The sequence below is a fragment of the Hyla sarda genome, chromosome 3 (assembly GCF_029499605.1).
Source record: "Hyla sarda isolate aHylSar1 chromosome 3, aHylSar1.hap1, whole genome shotgun sequence".
Classification (NCBI taxonomy): domain Eukaryota; kingdom Metazoa; phylum Chordata; class Amphibia; order Anura; family Hylidae; genus Hyla; species Hyla sarda.
In genome coordinates, this window is record NC_079191.1 from 5,196,853 (window position 1) to 5,216,555 (window position 19,703).

At 53.4% G+C, this 19,703-nt stretch overlaps 2 protein-coding genes across 2 annotated transcripts; both read left to right on the top strand.

The window, feature by feature from the left end:
• Positions 1–2,592: 2,592 nt before the first annotated feature.
• LOC130360472 (zinc finger protein 783-like) lies at positions 2,593–4,473 on the top strand (the record flags this gene model as incomplete). The annotated part of the gene is given in 3 exon segments (XM_056562962.1): positions 2,593–2,704; positions 2,786–2,887; positions 4,452–4,473. Coding segments are annotated over 3 exon segments (236 nt in total), but the record flags the coding sequence as incomplete, so codon positions are not given.
• Positions 4,474–8,665: 4,192 nt separating this feature from the next.
• LOC130361121 (zinc finger protein 239-like) lies at positions 8,666–12,009 on the top strand. The gene is made up of 2 exons (XM_056563701.1): positions 8,666–8,796; positions 8,910–12,009. Exon 2 carries the CDS (start codon positions 9,021–9,023, stop codon positions 10,005–10,007), a length of 987 nt encoding a protein of 328 aa, XP_056419676.1. The 5' UTR covers positions 8,666–8,796; positions 8,910–9,020; the 3' UTR covers positions 10,008–12,009.
• Positions 12,010–19,703: the final 7,694 nt, after the last annotated feature.

Sequence of the window (19,703 nt, forward strand, 5' to 3'; positions counted from 1 at the left end):
AGCTGCACTCACAACACCTATACTCCGGTCACATCTAGAACTGCACTCGCTATACTCCGGTCACATCTAGAGCTGCACTCGCTATACTCCAGTCACATCCAAAGCTGCACTCACTACACCTATACTCCAATCACATCCAAAGCTGCACTCACTACACCTATACTCCAATCACATCCAAAGCTGCACTCACTACACCTATACTCCAATCACATCCAAAGCTGCACTCACAACACCTATACTCCAATCACATCCAAAGCTGCACTCACTATACCTATACTCCAGTCACATCCAAAGCTGCACTCACAACACCTATACTCCAGTCACATCCAAAGCTGCACTCACTACACCTATACTCCAATCACATCCAAAGCTGCACTCACAACACCTATACTCCAGTCACATCCAAAGCTGCACTCACTACACCTATACTCCAGTCACATCCAAAGCTGCACTCACTACACCTATACTCCAGTCACATCCAAAGCTGCACTCACTACACCTATACTCCAGTCACATCCAAAGCTGCACTCACTACACCTATACTCCAATCACATCCAAAGCTGCACTCACTACACCTATACTCCAATCACATCCAAAGCTGCACTCACTACACCTATACTCCAGTCACATCCAAAGCTGCACTCACAACACCTATACTCCAGTCACATCCAAAGCTGCACTCACTACACCTATACTCCAATCCCATCCAAAGCTGCACTCACAACACCTATACTCCAGTCACATCCAAAGCTGCACTCACTATACCTATACTCCAGTCACATCCAAAGCTGCACTCACAACACCTATACTCCAGTCACATCCAAAGCTGCACTCACTACACCTATACTCCAATCACATCCAAAGCTGCACTCACAACACCTATACTCCAATCACATCCAAAGCTGCACTCACAACACCTATACTCCAATCACATCCAAAGCTGCACTCACAACACCTATACTCCAGTCACATCCAAAGCTGCACTCACAACACCTATACTCCGGTCACATCTAGAACTGCACTCGCTATACTCCGGTCACATCTAGAGCTGCACTCGCTATACTCCGGTCACATCTAGAGCTGCACTCGCTATACTCCGGTCACATCTAGAGCTGCACTCGCTATACTCCGGTCACATCTAGAGCTGCACTCGCTATACTCCGGTCACATCGAGAGCTGCACTCGCTATACTCCGGTCACATCTAGAGCTGCACTCACTATACTCCGGTCAGATCTAGAGCTGCACTCACTATACTCCGGTCACATCTAGAGCTGCACTCTCTATACTCCGGTCACATCTAGAGCTGCACTCTCTATACTCCGGTCACATCTAGAGCTGCGCTCACTATACTCCGGTCACATCTAGAGCTGCGCTCACTATACTCCGGTCACATCTAGAGCTGCGCTCACTATACTCCGGTCACATCTAGAGATGCACTCACTATACTCCGGTCACATCTAGAGCTGCACTCACTATACTCCGGTCACATCTAGAGCTGCACTCTCTATACTCCGGTCACATCTAGAGCTGCACTCACTATACTCCGGTCACATCTAGAGCTGCACTCTCTATACTCCGGTCACATCTAGAGCTGCACTCTCTATACTCCGGTCACATCTAGAGCTGCACTCTCTATACTCCGGTCACATCCAGAGCTGCACTCTCTATACTCCGGTCACATCTAGAGCTGCACTCTCTATACTCCGGTCACATCTAGAGCTGCACTCTCTATACTCCGGTCACATCTAGAGCTGCACTCTCTATACTCCGGTCACATCTAGAGCTGCACTCTCTATACTCCGGTCACATCTAGAGCTGCACTCGCTATACTCCAGTTACATCTAGAGCTGCACTCGCTATACTCCGGTCACATCTAGAGCTGCACTCTCTATACTCCGGTCACATCTAGAGCTGCACTCTCTATACTCCGGTCACATCCAGAGCTGCACTCTCTATACTCCGGTCACATCCAGAGCTGCACTCTCTATACTCCGGTCACATCTAGAGCTGCACTCACTATACTCCGGTCACATCTAGAGCTGCACTCACTATACTCCGGTCACATCTAGAGCTGCACTCACTATACTCCGGTCACATCTAGAGCTGCACTCTCTATACTCCGGTCACATCTAGAGCTGCACTCTCTATACTCCGGTCACATCTAGAGCTGCACTCTCTATACTCCGGTCACATCTAGAGCTGCACTCTCTATACTCCGGTCACATCTAGAGCTGCACTCTCTATACTCCGGTCACATCTAGAGCTGCACTCTCTATACTCCGGTCACATCTAGAGCTGCACTCTCTATACTCCGGTCACATCCAGAGCTGCACTCTCTATACTCCGGTCACATCTAGAGCTGCACTCTCTATACTCCGGTCACATCTAGAGCTGCACTCTCTATACTCCGGTCACATCCAGAGCTGCACTCTCTATACTCCGGTCACATCTAGAGCTGCACTCTCTATACTCCGGTCACATCTAGAGCTGCACTCTCTATACTCCGGTCACATCTAGAGCTGCACTCTCTATACTCCGGTCACATCTAGAGCTGTACTCCGTCCCTGATCCTTGGTTCTTCGCTTTTATAGGTTACAGGATCCTGAACCCAGAGCTGCTGGTGAAGATTGAGAAGTCGGGTGAGCGCAGTGGGCGTGGCAGCCGCACCCCTCCAACAAGTGAGTGCGCGCCGTATCGCCCACGGTCAGTGTATAGTGCGCGGAGACGTGAGTTGTGCCGCTCCCCGTGTCACCGCCTCATACGCGTCTCGTGTCGCTCCGGCAGGTGGAGGCGTCCTGGTCCCGGACATCCTGCTGAGAATCGATGGAATCGTCCCGGGAGGAGAGAAGGCGCGCGGGAAACAGTCAGTACCCGAGTGCGGCCGAGGTCAGACGCTACATGTGACCGCCATCTAGGGGAGGGGCTGTCTGAGCGCTGTGTATTGAGTCATGTGACCGCCATCTAGGGGAGGGGCAATCTGAGCGCTGTGTATTGAGTCATGTGACCGCCATCTAGGGGGAGGGGCCATCTGAGCGCCGTGTATTGAGTCATGTGACCGCCATCTAGGGGGAGGGGCAGTCTGAGCGCCGTGTATTGAGTCATGTGACCGCCATCTAGGGGGAGGGGCCGTCTGAGCGCCGTGTATTGAGTCATGTGACCGCCATCTAGGGGAGGGGCTGTCTGAGCGCCATGTATTGAGTCATGTGACCGCCATCTAGGGGGAAGGGCCATCTGAGCGCCATGTATTGAGTCATGTGACCGCCATCTAGGGGAAGGGGCAGTCTGAGCGCTGTGTATTGAGTCATGTGACCGCCATCTAGGGGAGGGGCAGTCTGAGCGCTGTGTATTGAGTCATGTGACCGCCATCTAGGGGGAGGGGCAGTCTGAGTGCCTTGTATTGAGTCATGTGTCCGCCATCTAGGGGGAGGGACTGTTTGAGTGCCGTGTATTGAGTCATGTGACCGCCATCTAGGGGGAGGGGCAGTCTGAGCGCTGTGTATTTAGTCATGTGACCACCATCTAGGGGAGGGGCAGTCTGAGCGCCGTGTATTGAGTCATGTGACCGCCATCTAGGGGGAGGGGCCATCTGAGCGCCGTGTATTGAGTCATGTGACCGCCATCTAGGGGGAGGGGCAGTCTGAGCGCCGTGTATTGAGTCATGTGACCGCCATCTAGGGGGAGGGGCCGTCTGAGCGCCGTGTATTGAGTCATGTGACCGCCATCTAGGGGAGGGGCTGTCTGAGCGCCATGTATTGAGTCATGTGACCGCCATCTAGGGGGAAGGGCCATCTGAGCGCCATGTATTGAGTCATGTGACCGCCATCTAGGGGAAGGGGCAGTCTGAGCGCTGTGTATTGAGTCATGTGACCGCCATCTAGGGGAGGGGCAGTCTGAGCGCTGTGTATTGAGTCATGTGACCGCCATCTAGGGGGAGGGGCAGTCTGAGTGCCTTGTATTGAGTCATGTGTCCGCCATCTAGGGGGAGGGACTGTTTGAGTGCCGTGTATTGAGTCATGTGACCGCCATCTAGGGGGAGGGGCAGTCTGAGCGCTGTGTATTTAGTCATGTGACCACCATCTAGGGGAGGGGCAGTCTGAGCGCCGTGTATTGAGTCATGTTACCGCCATCTAGGGGGAGGGGCTTTCTGAGCGCCATGTATTGAGTCATGTGACCGCCATCTAGGGGGAGGGGCCATCTGAGCGCCGTGTATTGAGTCATGTGACCGCCATCTAGGGGGAGGGGCAGTCTGAGCGCCGTGTATTGAGTCATGTGACCGCCATCTAGGGGGAGGGGCCATCTGAGCGCCGTGTATTGAGTCATGTGACCGCCATCTAGGGGGAGGGGCAGTCTGAGCGCTGTGTATTTAGTCATGTGACCACCATCTAGGGGGAGGGGCCATCTGAGCGCCGTGTATTGAGTCATGTGACTTAATGATGTTTTCTTGCTGCAGGCAGCCGAGCGCGGAAACCTGAACGTCCAATGAAAGTCAAACAGGAGAACAAGGTGAATTATTCAGAGGCGGAGTCTGAGGACAGAGGTGAGTGGGGTCTGATGGTCTCCACCCCTCCCCCTCTTCTTCTGACTGCCTGCCCCCCTCCCCCTCTTCTTCTGACTGCCTGCCCCCTCCCCCTCTTCTTCTGACTGCCTGCCCCCCCCCCTTCCCCCTCTTCTTCTGACTGCCTGCCCCCCTCCCCCTCTTCTTCTGACTGCCTGCCCCTCCTCCTCTTCTGACTGTCTCTATTCCAGACCCCCTGCTCCAGACTGCCTTGGTTCTCCTTCATTCCCTCTCTCTCTCCTCTCCTTCCTTCCCTCTCTCCTCTCCTTCCTTCCTTCCTTCCCTCTCTCCTCTCCTTACTTCCCTCTCTCCTCTCCTTCCTTCCCTCTCTCCTTCCTTCCTTCCCTCTCTCCTCTCCTTCCTTCCCCTCTCCTTCCTTCCCCTCTCCTTCCTTCCCTCTCTCCTTCCTTCCCTCTCTCCTTCCTTCCCTCTCTCCTTCCTTCCCTCTCTCCTTCCTTCCTTCCCTCTCTCCTTCCTTCCCTCTCTCCTTCCTTCCCTCTCTCCTTCCTTCCCTCTCTCCTTCCTTCCCTCTCTCCTTCCTTCCCTCTCTCCTTCCTTCCCTCTCTCCTCTCCTTTCCTTCCTTCCCTCTCTCCTCTCCTTCCTTCCCTCTCTCCTCTCCTTTCTTCCCTCTCTCCTCTCCTTCCTTCCCTCTCTCCACTCCTTCCTTCCCTCTCTCCTCCCTTCCTTCCCTCTCTCCTCTCCTCCCTTCCTTCCCTCTCTCCTTCCTTCCTTCCTTCCTTCCCTCTCTCCCTTCCTTCCTTCCTTGCTCCCTTCCCTCTCTCCTCTCCTTCCTTGCTTCCTTCCCTCTCTCCTCTCCTTCCTTCCTTCCTTGCCTCTCTTCTCTCCTTCCTTCCCTCTCTCCTCTCCTTCCTTGCTTCCTTCCCTCTTTCCTCTCCTTCCTTCCTTCCTTGCCTCTCTCCTCTCCTTCCTTCCCTCTCTCCTCTCCTTCCTTCCCTCTCTCCTCTCCTCTCCTTCCCTCTCTCCTCTCCTCTCCTTCCCTCTCTCCTCTCCTCTCCTTCCCTCTCTCCTCTCCTTCCTTCCTTTCCTCTCTCCTCTCCTTCCTTCCCTCTCTCCTTCCTTCCTTCCCTCTCTCCTTCCTTCTTCCTTCCTTCCCTCTCTCCTCTCCTTCCTTCCCTCTCTCCTTCCTTCCTTCCCTCTCTCCTTCCTTCCTTCCCTCTCTCCTTCCTTCCTTCCTTCCTTCCCTCTCTCCTTCCTTCCCTCTCTCCTTTCTTCCCTCTCTCCTCTCCTTCCTTCCCTCTCTCCTCTCCTTCCTTCCCTCTCTCCTCTCCTTCCCTCTCTCCTCTCCTCTCCTTCCCTCTCTCCCTCTCCTCTCCTTCCCTCTCTCCACTCCTTCCTTCCCTCTCTCCTCTCCTCCCTTCCTTCCCTCTCTCCTTCCTTCCTTCCTTCCTTCCCTCTCTCCTCTCCTTCCTTGCTTCCTTCCCTCTCTCCTCTCCTTCCTTGCTTCCTTCCCTCTCTCCTCTCCTTCCTTGCTTCCTTCCCTCTCTCCTCTCCTTCCTTGCTTCCTTCCCTCTCTCCTCTCCTTCCTTCCCTCTCTCCCTTCCTTCCTTCCTTCCCTCTCTCCTCTCCTTCCTTCCTTCCTTCCTTCCCTCTCTCCTTCCTTCCCTCTCTCCTTACTTCCCTCTCCTCTACTTCCTTCCCTCTCTCCTCTCCTTTCCTTCCTTCCCTCTCTCCTCTCCTCTCCTCTCTCCTCCCTTCCTTCCTTCCCTCTCTCCTTCCTTCCTTCCTTCCTTCCTTCCCTCCCTCCTCTCCTCCCTTCCTTCCCTCTCTCCTCCCTTCCTTCCTTCCCTCTCTCCTCTCATCCCTTCCTTCCTTCCCTCTCTCCTTCCTTCCTTCCCTCTCTCCTCTCCTTCCTTCCCTCTCTCCTCTCCTCCCTTCCTTCCTTCCCTCTCTCCTCCCTTCCTTCCTTCCCTCTCTCCTCTCCTTCCTTCCTTCCTTCCTTCCTTCCTTCCTTCTCTCTCTCCTCTCCTTCCTTGCTTCCTTCCCTCTCTCCTCTCCTTCCTTGCTTCCTTCCCTCTCTCCTCTCCTTCCTTGCTTCCTTCCCTCTCTCCCTCTCCTCCCTTCCCTCTCTCCTCTCCTTCCTTGCTTCCTTCCCTCTCTCCTCTCCTTCCTTCCTTCCTTCCCTCTCTCCTCTCCTTCCTTCCCTCTCTCCTCTCCTCTCCTTCCCTCTCTCCTCTCCTCTCCTTCCCTCTCCTCTCCTTCCCTCTCTCCTCTCCTTCCTTCCCTCTCTCCTCTCCTTCCTTCCTTTCCTCTCTCCTCTCCTTCCTTCCCTCTCTCCTTCCTTCCTTCCCTCTCTCCTTCCTTCCTTCCCTCTCTCCTTCCTTCCTTCCTTCCCTCTCTCCTCTCCTTCCTTCCCTCTCTCCTTCCTTCCCTCTCTCCTTCCTTCCCTCTCTCCTTCCTTCCCTCTCTCCTTCCTTCCCTCTCTCCTCCCCTTCCTTCCCTCTCTCCTCTCCTTCCTTCCTCTCTCCTCTCCTTCCTTCCCTCTCTCCTCTCCTCTCCTTCCCTCTCTCCTCTCCTCTCCTCTCCTTCCCTCTCTCCACTCCTTCCTTCCCTCTCTCCTCTCCTCCCTTCCTTCCCTCTCTCCTTCCTTCCTTCCTTCCTTCCCTCTCTCCTCTCCTTCCTTGCTTCCTTCCCTCTCTCCTCTCCTTCCTTGCTTCCTTCCCTCTCTCCTCTCCTCCCTTCCTTCCCTCTCTCCTCTCCTCCCTTCCTTCCCTCTCTCCCTTCCTTCCTTCCTTCCTTCCCTCTCTCCTCTCCTTCCTTCCTTCCTTCCTTCCCTCTCTCCTTCCTTCCCTCTCTCCTTACTTCCCTCTCTCCTCTACTTCCTTCCCTCTCTCCTCTCCTTTCCTTCCTTCCCTCTCTCCTCTCCTCCCTTCCTTCCCTCTCTCCTCTCCTTCCTTCCTTCCTTCCTTCCCTCTCTCCTCTCCTCCCTTCCTTCCCTCTCTCCCTTCCTTCCTTCCTTCCTCTCTCCTCTCCTCTCCTCCCTTCCTTCCTTCCTTCCTTCCTTCCCTCTCTCCTCTCCTTCCTGCCTTCCTTCCCTCTCTCCTCTCCTCCCTTCCTTCCTTCCTTCCTTCCCTCTCTCCTCTCCTTCCTTCCCCCCCCTTCCTTCCTTCCTTCCTTCCCTCTCTCCTCTCCTTCCTTCCTTCTTCCTTCCCTCTCTCCTCTCCTTCTCCTTCCTTCCTTCCTCTCTCCTCCCTTCCTTCCTTCCCTCTCTCCTCCTTCCTTCCTTCCCTCTCTCCTCTCCCTTCCTTCCTTCCTCCCTTCCATCCTCTCCTCCCTCCTCTCTCCTCCTTCCTTCCTTCCTTCCTTCCTCTCTCCTCTCCTCCCTTCCTTCCTCTCTCCTCTCCTTCCTTCCTTCCCTCCTCTCCCTTCCTTCCTTCCTTCCTTCCCTCTCTCCCTTCCTTCCTTCCTTCCCTCTCTCCTCTCCTCCCTTCATTCCTTCCCTCTCTCCTCTCCTCCCTTCCTTCCTTCCTTCCCTCTCTCCTCTCCTCCCTTCCTTCCCCTCTCCTCCTCTCCCTTCCCTTCCTTCCCTCTCTCCTCTCCTCCCTTCCTTCCTTCCCTCTCTCCTCCCTTCCTTCCTTCCCTCTCTCCTCCCTTCCTTCCTTCCCTCTCTCCTCTCCCTTCCTTCCTTCCTTCCTTCCTTCCCTCTCTCCTCCCTTCCTTCCTTCCTTCCTTCCCTCTCTCCTCTCCCTTCCTTCCTTCCCTCTCTTCTCTCCTCCCTTCCTTCCCTCTCTCCTCTCCTTCCTTCCTTCCCTCTCTCCTCCCTTCCTCCCTTCCTTCCTTCCCTCTCTCCTCTCTCCCTTCCTTCCTTCCCTCTCTCCTCTCCTTCCTTCCTTCCCTCTCTCCTCTCCCTTCCTTCCTTCCCTCTCTCCTCTCCTCCCCTTCCTTCCTTCCCTCTCTCCTCCCTTCCTTCCTTCCCTCTCTCCCTCCCTTCCTTCCCTCTCTCCCTCTCTCCTTCCTTCCTTCCTTCCTTCCCTCCTCTCTCCCTCCCTTCCTTCCTTCCTTCCCTCTCTCCTCTCCTTCCTGCCTTCCTTCCCTCTCTCCTCCTCCCTTCCTCCTCTCCATGAAGAGGTTTCTGCTCTCTGTTATCAGCCACATCACCGGCTCCACAACTTTTGGTTGTCGTGAAACAAGAGGAAGTGGAGGAGCAAGAGGGAGACGCGGCAACACCGACCCCGGAGAGCAAGCGTCAGTCCGAAGAGGAGTCAGAGCCGCCCGATCCTGGTGAGTACGGTCATCGGTGATCATCGGTGCTCCTCCTACATATGAGCAGAGGTCACATGACTCTGCACGCTTTTCCCCTCTAAGTAATATAGTGTTTTGTTTTCTATCACCAGGAATGGATCAGGAGAGGGGCCCCGAGGATGTGACCCCCCAGCGACGCGCCAAAGGTGCTCAGCCCTGCCCCTTTAATTACCCCTGACAAGGATGAGTTCCTGTTTTCGGACATGGCTCTGCCCAGGCCCCTCCCCCCAGGGTACTCACTGGAGAACACCCTGGAGTTTGAGAAGTATCTGAGCAGCCTGACGCACCCCGCCCTCCTCATACGGGAGCGGCCGGCACGCAGCGAGTTCGACCGCGGCTTCTACGAGAATTACAGTGTCCACAGCAAGCAGCGCCTGATGCTGATGGGGGAGAAGCGCTACCGCTGTGGCGAGTGCGGCAAAGGCTTCACCCGGAATTCCCACCTGAAGGCGCATCGCAGGATCCACACCGGCGAGCGGCCGTACAAGTGCTCCGAGTGCAGCAAGACCTTCAGCGAGAACTCCCACCTGACCGTCCACCTGCGCGTCCACTCCGGCGAGAAGCGCTTCAAGTGCAGCATGTGCGACAAGAGCTTCAGCGAGAACTCCAACCTCATCGTCCACCAGCGGATCCACACCGGGGAGAAGCCATACAAGTGCCCCGAGTGCGACCTCTGCTTCAGCCAGCACTCCAGCCTGGTGCGGCATCGGCGTAAGCACTCCGGAGCCCGGCCTTACAACTGCGCCCACTGCGACAAAACCTTCAGCCAGAAGGGTCACCTCAGTAACCACATCCGAACCCACACGGGCGAGCGCCCCTACAAGTGCCCTGAGTGCGGCAAATGCTTCAGCGAACACTCCCACCTGACCGGTCACCAGAAGATCCACACCGGGGAAAAGCCCTACACCTGCGAAATCTGCTGCAAAGGCTTCAGCAAGATCTCCAACCTGAAGGCCCACCAGCAGATCCACACCGGCCACCGACCCTACACATGCCCCGAGTGTGGCAAGAGCTTCACCCAGCATTCCACCCTGGTCCGACACCAGCGGGTCCATGCCAGCAAACTGGACTCCTTATGGAGGAAGCTGTACCAGGTGGAAGGGACTGCAGTAACTGAGGAACCAAGGAGGAACTGTCCTGCTCCCACTGACCACCTGGGGTCTCGTTGTACGATGTCCTATGAATGTTAAGAAACCACCTGCCTGTCTGAGTTTACCGGGTGACGCCAACTATAGGCACCACAGCAGGTCACCCAGCTTTCCCAGACACATGCATATAGGCTTATGTCACTGGCAAAGTGGGTGATAACCGGTGTAGACCCCACTACAGGTTACCTAGCTTTCCCAAAATCCTGAATATCAAGTTTGTCTATAGCAATGTTTTCTAAAGCGGACAGCAGATTACTTTGTTGCAATCTGAGGTCCACTGCCTGTTGTTAGGGGAATTCCATCTCTAGTAACAGACAGACCAGGATGGAATACAAGAAGTGGGGGTGGGGGATAGGACATAGAGCAGTGTTTTGCAAACAGGGTGCCTCCAGCTGTTGCAAAACTGCAGCTCCCAGCATGCCCGGACAGCCAAAGCAGACAGATCACTTCCCTGTTGTTAAGGGAATTCCATCTCTAGTAACCGAGAGACCAGGATGGATTACAGGAAGTGGGTGTGGGGCATAGGCCATAGACCAGTGTTTTCCAAACAATGTGCCTCCAGCTGTTGCAAAACTACAACTTCCAGCATGTCTGGACAGCCGCTGGTCTATATTGATCAAAGTGATTTGTGCTGATACTTCGGAAAAGTTATTGATTCCCCAGTGGGTTACATATAATGTCCATTCAGGAAAGCTGGGTGAAGCCATGACACCTCGGTAAATGTGAAGTTTCTCCTTTTTACTATTTATTTCAGTCTTATAATTTATTCATTGTCCGGGGCGCTGGTTGTGACGACCCGAGGAGAGCGAAGGGTTAACTGGATGCATGTAGAGCCGCACGATCCCGCACTACATCAATATACACGTTTGGCTCTGCTGGATGTCCGTGGTGATTCCGGTGCGGAGGGGTTGTCTTGTCTGTCACACTTCTCTATGATATACGATGCAGGGGTCTCGGGCTGCTTTACAGCAGATGTAAAGTGAGACTGCAGGGGGCGATATAGGAAACGTTGTACAATATGTCAGCGAGACCCTCAACGTCATCCCGCTCAGAATAACAGGCACCTCTACTACTACAACACGAGTTACCTCCAGAGCTGCACTCACTGTTCTGCTGTTACATCAGGTTTTACCCTCCAGAGCTGCACTCACTGTTCTGCTGTTACATCATGTTTTACCCTCCAGAGCTGCACTCACTATTCTGCTGTTACATCAGGTCTTCTCCTCCAGAGCTGCACTCACTATTCTGCTGTTACATCAGATCTTATCCTCCGGAGCTGCACTCACTATTCTGCTGTTACATCAGGTCTTATCCTCCAGAGCTGCACTCACTATTCTGCTGTTATATCAGGTCTTATCCTCCTGAGCTGCACTCACTATTCTGCTGTTATATCAAGTCTTATATTCCAGAGCTGCAATCACTATTCTGCTGTTACATCATGTCTTCTCCTCCAGAGCTGCACTCACTATTCTGCTGTTACATCATGTCTTATTCTCCAGAGCTGCACTCACTATTCTGCTGTTACATCATGTTTTATCCTCCAGAGCTGCACTCACTATTCTGCTGTTACATCATGTCTTATTCTCCAGAGCTGCACTCACTATTCTGCTGTTACATCATATCTTATCCTCCAGAGCTGCACTCACTATTCTGCTGTTATATTGTGTCTTATACTCCAGAGCTGCACTCACTATTCTGCTGTTATATTGTGTCTTATACTCCAGTCCTTTCCATTGGCAGAAACAATTCTGGAATTAGTTTTCATAGTTCACTAGAACAAGTGACCAGGAAATGTTATCAGAGAGTAAAGCCCCCCCCCCCCCCTCCTCAGGCTCCTCCTCTCCTCAGGCTCCTCCCCCTCTCCTCAGACTCCAGTTGCCTCCATGCTTCTACACGCCTCAGGGGTCCGAGCTCAGCAATGATCAGAATCCCCATTCTCTGGATCAGTTGGGGGGGAGGGGGTGATCACACCATCCTCTCTACTGGTGATCACACCCTCCCCTCTACTGGTGATCACACCCTCCTCTATACTGGTGATCACATCCTCCTCTCTACTGGTGATCACACCCTCCCCTCTACTAGTGATCACACCCTCCTCTCTACTGGTGATCACACCCTCCCCTCTACTAGTGATCACACCCTCCTCTCTACTGGTGATCACACCCTCCTCTATACTGGTGATCACATCCTCCCCTCTACTGGTGATCACACCATCCTCTCTACTAGTGATCACACCCTCCTCTCTACTGGTGATCACACCCTCCTCTATACTGGTGATCACATCCTCCCCTCTACTGGTGATCACACCATCCTCTCTACTAGTGATCACACCCTCCTCTCTACTGGTGATCACACCCTCCTCTCTACTGGTGATCACACCATCCTCTCTACTGCTGATCACACCATCCTCTCTACTGGTGATCACACCATCCTCTCTACTGGGGATCACACCATCCTCTCTACTGGTGATCACACCCTCCTCTCTACTGGTGATCACACCCTCCTCTCTACTGGGGATCACACCATCCTCTCTACTGGTGATCACACCCTCCTCTCTACTAGTGATCACATCCTCCTCTCTACTGGTGATCACATCCTCCTCTCTACTGGTGATCACACCCTCCTCTATACTGGTGATCACACCCTCCTCTCTACTGGTGATCACACCCTCCCCTCTACTGGTGATCACATCCTCCCCTCTACTGGTGATCACACCCTCCTCTATACTGGTGATCACATCCTCCTCTCTACTGGTGATCACACCCTCCCCTCTACTAGTGATCACACCCTCCTCTCTACTGGTGATCACACCCTCCCCTCTACTAGTGATCACATCCTCCTCTCTACTGGTGATCACACCATCCTCTATACTGGTGATCACATCCTCCCCTCTACTGGTGATCACACCATCCTCTCTACTAGTGATCACACCCTCCTCTCTACTGGTGATCACACCATCCTCTCTACTGCTGATCACACCATCCTCTCTACTGGTGATCACACCATCCTCTCTACTGGGGATCACACCATCCTCTCTACTGGTGATCACACCCTCCTCTCTACTGGGGATCACACCATCCTCTCTACTGGTGATCACACCCTCCTCTCTACTAGTGATCACATCCTCCTCTCTACTGGTGATCACATCCTCCTCTCTACTGGTGATCACACCCTCCTCTATACTGGTGATCACACCCTCCTCTCTACTGGTGATCACACCCTCCTCTCTACTGGTGATCACACCCTCCCCTCTACCGGTGATCACACCCTCCTCTCTACCGGTGATCACACCCTCCTCTCTACTAGTGATCACACCCTCCTCTCTACTGGGGATCACACCCTCCTCTCTACCGGTGATCACACCCTCCTCTCTACCGGTGATCACACCCTCCTCTCTACTAGTGATCACACCCTCCTCTTTACTGGTGATCACACCCTCCTCTCTACCGGTGATCACACCCTCCTCTCTACCGGTGATCACACCCTCCTCTCTACTGGTGATCACATCCTCCTCTCTACTGGTGATCACATCCTTCTTTCTACTGGTGATCACACCCTCCTCTCTACTGGTGATCACACCCTCCTCTCTACTGGTGATCACATCCTCCTCTCTACTGGTGATCACATCCTCCTCTCTACTGGTGATCACACCCTCCTCTATACTGGTGATCACACCCTCCTCTCTACTGGTGATCACACCCTCCTCTCTACTGGTGATCACACCCTCCCCTCTACTGGTGATCACACCCTCCTCTCTACTGGTGATCACACCCTCCTCTCTACTGGTGATCACACCCTCCCCTCTACTGGTGATCACACCCTCCTCTCTACTGGTGATCACACCCTCCTCTCTACTGGTGATCACACCCTCCTCTCTACTGGTGATCACACCCTCCTCTCTACTGGTGATCACATCCTCCTCTCTACTGGTGATCACACCCTCCTCTCTACTGGTGATCACACCCTCCTCTCTACTGGTGATCACACCCTCCTCTCTACTGGTGATCACATCATCCTCTCTACTGGTGATCACACCCTCCTCTACTGGTGATCACATCATCCTCTCTACTGGTGATCACACCCTCCTCTATACTAGTGATCACATCCTCCTCTCTACTGGTGATCACACCCTCCTCTACTGGTGATCACATCATCCTCTCTACTGGTGATCACACCCTCCTCTCTACTGGTGATCACACCCTCCTCTCTACTGGCGATCACACCCTCCTCTATACTGGTGATCACACCCTCCTCTCTACTGGCGATCACACCCTCCTCTACTGGCGATCACATCATCCTCTCTACTGGTGATCACACCCTCCTCTCTACTAGTGATCACACCATCCTCTCTACTGGTGATCATATCCTCCTCTCTACTGGTGATCACACCCTCCTCTCTACTGGTGATCACACCCTCCTCTATACTGGTGATCACACCCTCCTCGCTATTGGTGATCACACCATCCCCTCTACTGGTGATCACACCCTCCTCTCTACTGGTGATCACACCCTCCCCTCTACTGGTGATCACACCCTCCCCTCTACTGGTGATCACACCCTCCTCTCTACTGGTGATCACACCCTCCCCTCTACTGGTGATCACACCCTCCTCTCTACTGGTGATCACACCCTCCTCTCTACTGGTGATCACACCCTCCTCTCTACTGGTGATCACACCCTCCTCTCTACTGGTGATCACATCCTCCTCTCTACTGGTGATCACACCCTCCTCTCTACTGGTGATCACACCCTCCTCTCTACTGGTGATCACACCCTCCTCTCTACTGGTGATCACATCATCCTCTCTACTGGTGATCACACCCTCCTCTACTGGTGATCACATCATCCTCTCTACTGGTGATCACACCCTCCTCTATACTAGTGATCACATCCTCCTCTCTACTGGTGATCACACCCTCCTCTACTGGTGATCACATCATCCTCTCTACTGGTGATCACACCCTCCTCTCTACTGGTGATCACACCCTCCTCTCTACTGGCGATCACACCCTCCTCTCTACTGGCGATCACACCCTCCTCTATACTGGTGATCACACCCTCCTCTCTACTGGCGATCACACCCTCCTCTACTGGTGATCACATCATCCTCTCTACTGGTGATCACACCCTCCTCTCTACTAGTGATCACACCATCCTCTCTACTGGTGATCATATCCTCCTCTCTACTGGTGATCACACCCTCCTCTCTACTGGTGATCACACCCTCCTCTATACTGGTGATCACACCCTCCTCGCTATTGGTGATCACACCATCCCCTCTACTGGTGATCACACCCTCCTCTCTACTGGTGATCACACCCTCCTCTCTACTGGTGATCACACCCTCCTCTCTACTGGTGATCACACCCTCCTCTATACTGGTGATCACATCCTCCTCTCTACTGGTGATCACATCCTTGTCTCTACTGGTGATCACACCCTCCTCTCTACTGGTGATCACACCCTCCTCTACTGGTGATCACACCATCCCCTCTACTGGAGATCACACCCTCCTCTATACTGGTGATCACACCCTCCTCTACTGGTGATCACACCATCCTCTCTACTGGTGATCACACCCTCCTCTATACTGGTGATCACACCCTCCTCGCTATTGGTGATCACACCATCCCCTCTCCTGGTGATCACACCCTCCTCTCTACTGGAGATCACATCATCCTCTCTCCTGGTGACCACACCCTCCTCTCTACTGGTGATCACATCCTCCCCTCTACTGGTGATCACACCATCCTCTCTACTGGTGATCACATCCTCCCCTCTACTGGTGATCACACCCTCCTCTCTACTGGTGATCACATCCTCCCCTCTACTGCTGATCACACCCTCCTCTCTACTGGTGATCACACCCTCCTCTCTACTGGTGATCACACCCTCCTCTCTACTGGTGATCACACCCTCCTCTCTACTGGTGATCACATCATCCTCTCTACTGGTGATCACACCCTCCTCTACTGGTGATCACATCATCCTCTCTACTGGTGATCACACCCTCCTCTATACTAGTGATCACATCCTCCTCTCTACTGGTGATCACACCCTCCTCTACTGGTGATCACATCATCCTCTCTACTGGTGATCACACCCTCCTCTCTACTGGTGATCACACCCTCCTCTCTACTGGCGATCACACCCTCCTCTATACTGGTGATCACACCCTCCTCTCTACTGGCGATCACACCCTCCTCTACTGGTGATCACATCATCCTCTCTACTGGTGATCACACCCTCCTCTATACTAGTGATCACACCATCCTCTCTACTGGTGATCATATCCTCCTCTCTACTGGTGATCACACCCTCCTCTCTACTGGTGATCACACCCTCCTCTATACTGGTGATCACACCCTCCTCGCTATTGGTGATCACACCATCCCCTCTACTGGTGATCACACCCTCCTCTCTACTGGTGATCACACCCTCCTCTCTACTGGTGATCACACCCTCCTCTATACTGGTGATCACACCCTCCTCTCTACTGGTGATCACATCCTCCTCTCTACTGGTGATCACATCCTTGTCTCTACTGGTGATCACACCCTCCTCTCTACTGGTGATCACACCCTCCTCTACTGGTGATCACATCATCCTCTCTACTGGTGATCACACCCTCCTCTATACTGGTGATCACACCCTCCTCGCTATTGGTGATCACACCATCCCCTCTACTGGAGATCACACCCTCCTCTATACTGGTGATCACACCCTCCTCTACTGGTGATCACACCATCCTCTCTACTGGTGATCACACCCTCCTCTATACTGGTGATCACACCCTCCTCGCTATTGGTGATCACACCATCCCCTCTACTGGAGATCACACCCTCCTCTATACTGGTGATCACACCCTCCTCTACTGGTGATCACACCATCCTCTCTCCTGGTGATCACACCCTCCTCTCTACTGGAGATCACATCATCCTCTCTCCTGGTGACCACACCCTCCTCTCTACTGGTGATCACATCCTCCCCTCTACTGGTGATCACACCATCCTCTCTACTGGTGATCACATCCTCCCCTCTACTGGTGATCACACCCTCCTCTCTACTGGTGATCACATCCTCCCCTCTACTGCTGATCACACCATCCTCTCTACTGGTGATCACATCCTCCCCTCTACTGCTGATCACACCATCCTCTCTACTGGTGATCACACCCTCCTCTCTACTGGTGATCACACCCTCCTCTCTACTGGTGATCACACCCTCCTCTCTACTGGTGATCACATCATCCTCTCTACTGGTGATCACACCCTCCTCTACTGGTGATCACATCATCCCCTCTACTGGTGATCACACCCTCCTCTATACTAGTGATCACATCCTCCTCTCTACTGGTGATCACACCCTCCTCTACTGGTGATCACATCATCCTCTCTACTGGTGATCACACCCTCCTCTCTACTGGTGATCACACCCTCCTCTCTACTGGCGATCACACCCTCCTCTATACTGGTGATCACACCCTCCTCTCTACTGGCGATCACACCCTCCTCTACTGGTGATCACATCATCCTCTCTACTGGTGATCACACCCTCCTCTCTACTAGTGATCACACCATCCTCTCTACTGGTGATCATATCCTCCTCTCTACTGGTGATCACACCCTCCTCTCTACTGGTGATCACACCCTCCTCTATACTGGTGATCACACCCTCCTCGCTATTGGTGATCACACCATCCCCTCTACTGGTGATCACACCCTCCTCTCTACTGGTGATCACACCCTCCTCTCTACTGGTGATCACACCCTCCTCTCTACTGGTGATCACACCCTCCTCTATACTGGTGATCACACCCTCCTCTCTACTGGTGATCACATCCTCCTCTCTACTGGTGATCACATCCTTGTCTCTACTGGTGATCACACCCTCCTCTCTACTGGTGATCACACCCTCCTCTACTGGTGATCACATCATCCTCTCTACTGGTGATCACACCCTCCTCTATACTGGTGATCACACCCTCCTCGCTATTGGTGATCACACCATCCCCTCTACTGGAGATCACACCCTCCTCTATACTGGTGATCACACCCTCCTCTACTGGTGATCACACCATCCTCTCTACTGGTGATCACACCCTCCTCTATACTGGTGATCACACCCTCCTCGCTATTGGTGATCACACCATCCCCTCTACTGGAGATCACACCCTCCTCTATACTGGTGATCACACCCTCCTCTACTGGTGATCACACCATCCTCTCTCCTGGTGATCACACCCTCCTCTCTACTGGAGATCACATCATCCTCTCTCCTGGTGACCACACCCTCCTCTCTACTGGTGATCACATCCTCCCCTCTACTGGTGATCACACCATCCTCTCTACTGGTGATCACATCCTCCCCTCTACTGGTGATCACACCCTCCTCTCTACTGGTGATCACATCCTCCCCTCTACTGCTGATCACACCATCCTCTCTACTGGTGATCACATCCTCCCCTCTACTGCTGATCACACCATCCTCTCTACTGGTGATCACACCCTCCCCTCTACTGGTGATCACACCCTCCCCTCTACTGGTGATCACACCCTCCCCTCTACTGGTGATCACACCCTCCTCTACTGTACTGGTGATCACATCCTCCTCTCTACTGGTGATCACACCCTCCCCTCTACTGGTGATCACATCCTCCCCTCTACTGGTGATCACACCCTCCTCTACTGTACTGGTGATCACACTCTCCTCTCTACTGGTGATCACACTCTCCTCTCTACTGGCGATCACACCCTCCTCTACTGTACTGGTGATCACACTCTCCTCTCTACTGGCGATCACACTCTCCTCTCTACTGGCAATCACACCCTCCCCTCTACTGGAGATCACATCATCCTCTCTCCTGGTGATCACACCCTCCTCTCTACTGGGGATCACACCATCCCCTCTACTGGTGATCACACTCTCCTCTCTACTGGTGATCACATCCTCCTCTCTACTGGTGATCACACCGTCCTCTATACTGGTGATCACACCCTCCCCTCTACTGGTGATCACACCCTCCCCTCTACTGGTGATCATACCCTCCTCTCTACTGGTGATCACACCCTCCCCTCTACTGGTGATCACACCCTCCCCTCTACTGGTGATCACACTCTCCTCTACTGTACTGGTGATCACACTCTCCTCTCTACTGGCGATCACACCCTCCTCTCTACTGGCAATCACACCCTCCTCTCTACTGGCAATCACACCCTCCTCTCTACTGGTGATCACACCCTCCTCTCTACTGGTGATCACACTATCCTCGCTATTGGTGATCACACCCTCCCCTCTACTGCTGATCACATCATCCTCTCTTCTGGTGATCACACCCTCCCCTCTACTGCTGATCACATCATCCTCTCTTCTGGTGATCACACCCTCCCCTCTACTGGTGATCACACCATCCTCTCTACTGGTGATCATATCCTCCTCTCTACTGCTGATCACATCATCCTCTCTACTGGTGATCACATCCTCCTCTCTACTGCTGATCACATCCTCCTCTCTTCTGGTGATCACACCCTCCTCTCTACTGGTTGTTGGTCTGGCTGGTGGGTGGCCACCATGTGTTTCCGCACATAACCACTGATCCCAATTGCCTAGATGGAAATTTGTCGTAAGGACTCTTCTGCTCCTCTCATCCAGTGATGATCCCATCTGTCAACTGGCCAAAATGTCTTCAAGTGCTTCATAGAGACATATCTTGCAGTCACTGATCTCTCACCAAGAGGA

What these genes read in the sequence shown, in the direction of transcription:
- LOC130361121 (XM_056563701.1), top strand. Translation starts at nt 9,021, where the DNA reads ATGGCTCTGCCCAGGCCCCTCCCCCCAGGGTACTCACTGGAGAACACC.